The 7,408-nt window shown below is 36.1% G+C and overlaps 1 protein-coding gene across 1 annotated transcript; it reads right to left on the reverse strand.

The window, feature by feature from the left end:
* Nucleotides 1–667: 667 nt before the first annotated feature.
* LOC122056591 (tyrosine-protein phosphatase DSP1-like) lies at nucleotides 668–4,669 on the reverse strand. Its single transcript, XM_042618608.1, has 7 exons — nucleotides 4,632–4,669; nucleotides 4,450–4,531; nucleotides 3,761–4,071; nucleotides 3,555–3,648; nucleotides 1,377–1,428; nucleotides 1,236–1,279; nucleotides 668–1,152 (listed from the first exon to the last, which is right to left on the reverse strand). The coding sequence occupies exons 3-7, from the start codon at nucleotides 3,997–3,999 to the stop codon at nucleotides 991–993; spliced, it is 591 nt and encodes a 196-aa protein (XP_042474542.1). The 5' UTR covers nucleotides 4,000–4,071; nucleotides 4,450–4,531; nucleotides 4,632–4,669; the 3' UTR covers nucleotides 668–990.
* Between the last annotated feature and the right edge of the window lie 2,739 nt (nucleotides 4,670–7,408).

Here is a 7,408-nt window from a genome sequence, read left to right on the forward strand (position 1 = left end):
GAATGGTTTAGGAGTACGACTTGTACAAAATTTTTGTACAAGGGAACTGATACGATATTCGTAGTAGCAACCAACAGCTAGGACGTTTCTTCACCTAGAGTTACCACCCCCTAGGACCTAGGGTTACCATCCCGTAGGGTTTTTCACCTGCCTAACCGCAGTTAGGACTTTTACCTAAGTACACTTAGGACTTTCTTGCAAAGCTCATTCAACATTTTAGATAACAAAACATCTTAACTTTGAACCCTTTAGCATAATTAAAATATAGGTTCGATCATCAAATGCTTCCGCACCAATAATTTCTCCTCTTCTAGTAGAAGGAATTCGAAACTAATCCACCCTCGAAGGATCATACGTCGTGGACGTATGAACCCTAAAAGGAAGCTAAACCACTTTAAACACCTTATTTTGTTTGTGTGTTATTTTGTATTCTATTTTCATTGTAATTTAATTATTTTATTTCCATTGCAATTTACTTAGTGTATTTTCCGCTGTAATTTACTTAGTTTATTTTTCATTGCAATTAAATTAAGTATAGCATGTTTGATCCATTTACGATACAAACTAGATGAGTTACAATACATGACTTTGTCCGTCGGCCTATCCAAGCCAGAGCATTTCTAATATCACAATTTATGCATGCATTTGAATAAAAAATATAGGGGATTGAATATGTTCATCAAATTATAAGGCAATACCATCAAATATTTAATTGTACCTAACACTTACAGATCAGATACCCAGCAAGCAATCTCCCAAAAACGTGAACCGCTTGCAATTAGATGTGAGTTTTCTCTTTGTAAAAAAAATGAAAAGAAAACACAGGAATGGGCTTAAAATTGTTAGAGAAAAACTCAGAAAAAAATTATCCTATTAGGGAAAATGAGTCCTCCAAATTTTTACTGATTGAAAGAATTATTGGTTTCCTGTTAATTTCCAGTAAGAATGGCCCGTCTCTTCCAGAGTAGAAAAGCTGATGTTCCTTTCTTGCTACTGGATCTGGGTCAGGCTTGTTACATCAAATGCCTCTATGAAGTTCTGATCAGAAATTCTCGCTTTCACAGCGGCAAAACACTTGTACTCGTCAAAAATTGAAACAAGGCACCAGCGCTGCAGTTTTCTCAGGCATCCTACGACGCAGCCTGTTCGATGCTGGCACGGAAATTGGAAAAATGATAACACGTATTGCAGGCATTAAACTGACTGTATTGATTGAAATAGAATGGGGGACTTACTTTGCCTCGTTTGCAATGAATAAGAAGCGGATGATTCCGGACATCTGGAGTTTCAAAACAGAGTACTCATGAACACAAACAACTGAAGTGAAAACAACATAGGTAAAGAATAAAGGGTATTTAATTGCAAATTTTTCATACCAAGAACAACTTTAAGGGCCTCTTGAATCGCATCTTCTGGAATTGCGACGTACTGCAGAGGAAGCTGTTGTGATTAAAAATGCTTGTTGGACAAAAGCAAAACTAAGAGAACAGTTAATGCTAAAAACTGAACAAGAAAGTGATGCTCCACATGGTCCCCCTACATGTGTTAAAAAAAATATATTCTTCAACATTTGAATCTTATTCACAAAATTTTGCAGGCAATAGCTATCTATGAGAAAACACATACAAGAATTGCTAAAAGCACAAGTAATGATCAATTATGGATATAGGATTCCTCATCTTAAATCTGCCACAAATAATAACTAAGAAGAAGAGTACGAATCCACGGAAGAAAGATTATTGAGTAGAAAATTTGATTAGATACATTAACCAAATTAGATGGAAATTGTCATAAATGCAAGTAAAGCAGATCAGTGAGTTAGCCTATACAGATCTAAAGCATAAATTTCGAGCTTTATTATGATACTAATATTAGTCAGTCTTCTGTGCCATGCAACTAACTACATCAATCAGTTCTAAAATCCGAAAAGCTATGGTTAGTATGGAAAGATCCTTGTCACTGACCACCTATAGCATTTGTGCTATGAGTCTATCAATTTCTGGCATGTGCCATGTCAATGTATTAGCATGCCAGGATAAAATAGAAAAAATATCAGAGCAAAGAATGTCCACATAATGATAAGAAATTCCCAAGTTACATAAGTTTCAAAGGTCAGTAGAGTCATCCAATCAAAAGTTGCCAAGAGAGAATTGATCTAGGACCATGTAGATGTGGTAAACATGGTAAAAGAACTATTTCTCTACTACACTGCTACAAATGTGTACCAATGGGTATTGAGTTTAGCAATATTTTCTTGTTTAAAATGGTAACCACAGTGATATATAAGGACTCAACTGTTGTGCATACCATGAATTTTTCCAGTTTAGTTAGACACTGATAGGACCCTTGTCTACTACATGGCTAGTGGTAAAACTCTTCTATTCTGTTTCTGTGTACATGTCCATGTCCATTTTTATTCGTGATAAGGATGGACTAAAGGGATATTAATTAGAAATGCACAAGCTCATGTCACTTTCATGCCTTCCTGTCACCTGGATCATTCTTATTTGACCATAATGCATCTAAGAAATTGAAGGATCTTCCAACTTTCTCATAAGCATAGTAAGTTGTGGAATTATTCAATTGATAATTTCCTTGGTCTCTTTAAATCGAGTATGCCAGAATCAACAAAATTTTTGATATTTCATTTTCTTGTAAAGCTGCCCCAAAATTGGACCTAACTAAATACATATATCAAATATCTAATTTTTGAAATGATCTTGTTTGAATCACATTAAGAAAAAAGACAGATCTTAAGCATATTTGAAATTGTGTTATCAAGTAAATTGGCTAATGGATTGTTATATGGCAAAACAAAATGCAATAGTTTACATAAGTCAAAAGTCAAGTAGCTTGCATGCAATACTGGAAATTTTAGTTGAAAATAGACTCCCATAATTTATAATCAAGCAGTTTACAAAAGTTAAAAGTCAAGGGATTGCAAGTTGTAATACCAGAAATTTTTGTTGACAAGTACCTTACGAAAGTTAGTAATTCTCAAAAATATAGATACATATTAAACTAATATGGCAATGAATAATATGAACCGAAACTAACAAGTCAAACATCCATATGAAATAAGAAAAATGAACAACAAAAGAAAGCATAGAAACAAACAAGGAAAATTGGTTTATATAATAATGCCCGGACTATGACCAATCCATGTGATCTACGAACAAATCTGTAATAGCATCTAGAAGATCAAAACCTCATACAGACGATAACTACTCTACGTGAGGAAATCAAATTAAACCATTTGATAGTTTTGTTGACATGATATATGGTCACGATGGGAGATGGGGAAGAGGTTTGGAATTTCCAATATAGACAGGCATATCAAATTGGTTCCCAATCCATTGGAATGATTAAAATAAAAAGGGCTTCCTGTTAATATCAGGATGCAAGCATCTAGACAAAATCTTCAAAAAGGGGAAACAGAATATTAGGAAGAACCATCCAAGATGTTAGATAATAGAAAATGAAGAACAGGTTACACCAGGAACAGATAAGATAAAGCAGACAAATAAATTGAATTTTAAAATTCAAATTAATACCTTGTACCCGTCGATCCCAATCTGGAAGAGCCGAATCCCATTCCCCTGAAGAAACTCCATGTTCTCCTCCGGGTAGGGATCTGGGCACAGACACCTATTTAAAAAAAAAACAAATACGCCTCCAATCAATGGAAACCCTCGATCCCACCCCCACCGTCTTCCAACGAATCAGAGGGAGATCAACAAAAAGTGAAGAAATGGCGTACAATATGGATTGAAGTTTTAGCGTTCTCAAGAATGGGAAGTTAGTGGGTTCGAGGAAGCCGGAGCGGTAGACGCCGGGATTGACCATAGCAAAATTGAGGGGAGGCACCAAACATTCGCCATAGGCCTGCTCCACGGGAGAGGGCTGGAGGACCACCTCGCCGTAGCAGATGGGCTTAGCCTCCGGGGCAACCATCGCCGCCTTCAGGTCGGCCGCCTCCAACGCCTGCTGCTCACCCATTTAAAGAGACTGGAATATTCTATGGGGATTCTTGCATTTGGCGAATCTGAAGGTTTTATACATCCACTGCTACTGCCAATGCAAATGCCAACAAAGCATTTAGAAACGAAACGAAACGAAACGAAACGAAAAGGGTGTCTTTTTTATCTTCTAGTTTGTATAAATAAATAAATAAATAAATAAAAATCAGTTGAGTGTAGAGAAAATTATAATTTTGGTACTGTAATTTATGTTTTTTCTAATTTTAGTCCTGTTGAGAATTAATTTATTTTTTTAGTCCTGTAACTTATAATATTTTTTAATTTTAATCCTTTTCTTTAAAATTGAAAATTTTGACTGGTAAATATTGAGTTGGCGGTCATTAATTACCTACGTGGCACACACAAGCTTTTCATAGCTTTTGTGTCCGTTTAAGAAACTATGGAACAGAGGAATGAGACAGAGGGAAACCTTGCATCTTTAAGATCTTCTTCGCGATCTTCCGAGTGCAGGCTGGCCAGTGCATTTGAAGCTGGAATGAAGTTACAACAATCTTTGGCGGCAGAAAAGTAGCAAAAAGTTTAGAGAAAAGGAGAAGAAGAGATCGAAGAGAAAAAAAAGAGATGAGCGGATTGAGGATTTTGCTGAGGAACCTCTTCTCTTGTCTTCTTCTTCCTTTCTCCTCGTCTTTCTTCTTCTTCTTCTTCTTCATCTTCATCTGATCTTTTGCTTTAGGTTTCTTCTTCCCTAGCTGTGAAGGTGGTAGAGGAGTCAGTAGCTGCACTTTCTTGTCGGTTTCCCTCTCGAGATGCTCCACCACCTTCAAAGGATTGGCCACGACCTTCTTCCCTTTCACCACTACCTTCCGGGCTCTCCAGTCTCTCGCCACCTCTGCCACCCCTGCTGCCATGGAACATCGATCGTTTTCAGAGGAGATGTTGAAGGTCGAAGCTCATTGTAGAATCGTTGTACCTTCGTAGCTCTTCAAGACCATCTGATCTTCCTAGCGCAGCCGTTGTAGTGCATGGACACGCGCAGCTCGATCTCCTCCGGAGGCGACAGTGGTTCCTTCCTGCTTGCCCCCTTGTTTGTTTGCCTTCTTCCCGTTGCCGCCCTTGGCCTTAACTTCCACCGGAGCTTCCACTATTTTCTCCCCATAGCCTTCCGTGTCTCCTTCCCCGCCGTTGCCCTCGGACTCCTCTTCCTCTGAAGGCAGAGGCGACTTCACATTTTTCTCGCCTTCTTCTTCTTCCTCCTCTTCCTTATCATTGCCCTTGGCCTTCTCATCCTCAGGCGTCGCCGCCGAAGTCCTTCTCTCCCCCTCCAGCTTCTCCTCCTCCTGCTCCACCGACCTTGGCGCTGGAGCCTGCAGGGGTCGGTGGGAAGGCGACATCAGGGAGAAGGGCGATTGAGAGGAGGAGAAGGGAGAATGGAGGATCGGCGTAGGTTTAGGTTTGACATTTTTTATGTTTTTTTTTCCACGTGAAATGCGGGAGAAGTGGCGTTTTTTTAGTGTTTTTCCAGATAGGCAATTAATGACCGCCAACTCAATATTTACCGGTCAAAATTTTCAATTTTAAAGAAAAGGATTAAAATTAAAAAATATTATAAGTTATAGGATTAAAAAAGTAAATTAACCCTCAACAGGACTAAAATTAGAAAAAATACAAATTACAAGACCAAAACCATAATTTTCTCGTTGAGTGTACGATTTTTTCATCATATCGAATTTTGAAAAACAAAATCGCAACATATTAAATCCATTACACGTAATCTTATATAAAATATAAAATAAAACTACATACAATAAATTTAATATTCAGATTAATTATTCATATATTAATTTTATAATAAATTATTGTGTGAATCTCAATTTTTTTAAATAAAACCTTAGTTACTATCAAATAATGAAGTATCAAATGAATATCTAATTGAAAATTTTATATAGTGACATCAATTCAAAATGATCAATTTGCAGAGATAAACCTCAACTCCACATCAACTCATTAGCCATTTTGATAAATATTAATCTATTAAGATCATGTCCACGTCAACTCAATAGTCGCTCTAAGGCGCTAGAAAATTGAGGAAGTTCTCTAGTAGGGTTGAAAAGGTAATCTACAGTCTGATATCATTTGGAAGAACGGTTCGCATTTGTTTTCTTTCTGAGTGGCTTGCCATTGCTATTTTGCAATGAACAATGATACACATGTCTATGGATTTTCACAACTTAATATATAACCTATGTGATTAAATCGAAAAAAAAAAAAAACAAGTTGTTAGGTGATTTTATTGCGGTTGATGTTAATATGATTGACAGAGAGTTTAAATTACTCTTCATTTATATTATTTTGACATGATTCATCAAGTGGATGGCAATAATAATTACTAAGCCTTTACTAAGTAAGTCGATTGCAGGTATCCTCCTATATTATTGGATTTAATTTTTTTTTTTATATCAATATTTATATTTAAATAAATTTTATCATATTTTATTATTATTATTATTATTTTTAAAACTCCTTCCTCGAATATTGTACACATTTATCATTATTTTATATCATTTAGACATTAGACACTTATTAATCATCTAAGTACATACTCACATTATCTGAAATGTGTCTTTATAATTTTCTTCAATAAGCATAACATTGTTGACTTTTTTAATAAATTAATTTTTTATTTTATCCATCTTCGTATATTCAAACTTCTACCTTAACATCCTTATTTCTATAATTCTCATTTTCTGCTCGTGTGCTTAATTCATAACCTAAAATTCAGCTTTAAATAGCATAACATATCTCACCGACATTTTATACAACTACCTTTAAAGCTTTAGAAATATTTTATGATAACAAAGAATCCTTGAACATCTGTTGGATCGAGTGAATCAACTAGAGGGGGTGAATAACTTACAAATTAAAATTCAATTTTCTCTTACTTTCTACTTAGCAAGGATACATTATATTAATTAAAAATAAATAATAAAATATAAAGTAAGAGATAGAATTTTACTTGATTTAGAACCTAGGTGGTTGTTAATCTAAGGCAATTGGAAGTACACTAACAAACTCCTTGAACAATGTCAGAGGCAGAGAAGCTCCTTACAATGTTGATAGCACAAACAGCTAAAATTGAACTTAGAAATTAATACAAAATGTGTTATTGAATCCAATAGAGGTGCCTTAGTTCCATTGGAGGCGCCTTAGTGCCTTCAAAGGTGCTTCAGTTCCATCGGAGGTGCCTCGGTTACAACAGAGGTGCCTCAGTTCAGCTAAAATGTTATCTGCTTCGCCAATGTTCGGCTAACTTGGCCACATTGGAGGCACCTTCAATCATCAGAGGCGCCTCGAGTATGTTGATGTGGATTCCCACTTTTATCTGCGTCGCTACGTCTCCTTGGCTTTGGGGGTGCCTTAGTTGATATGAG

Source organism: Zingiber officinale, chromosome 1B, assembly GCF_018446385.1.
Source record: "Zingiber officinale cultivar Zhangliang chromosome 1B, Zo_v1.1, whole genome shotgun sequence".
NCBI classification, from domain to species: Eukaryota; Viridiplantae; Streptophyta; class Magnoliopsida; order Zingiberales; family Zingiberaceae; genus Zingiber; species Zingiber officinale.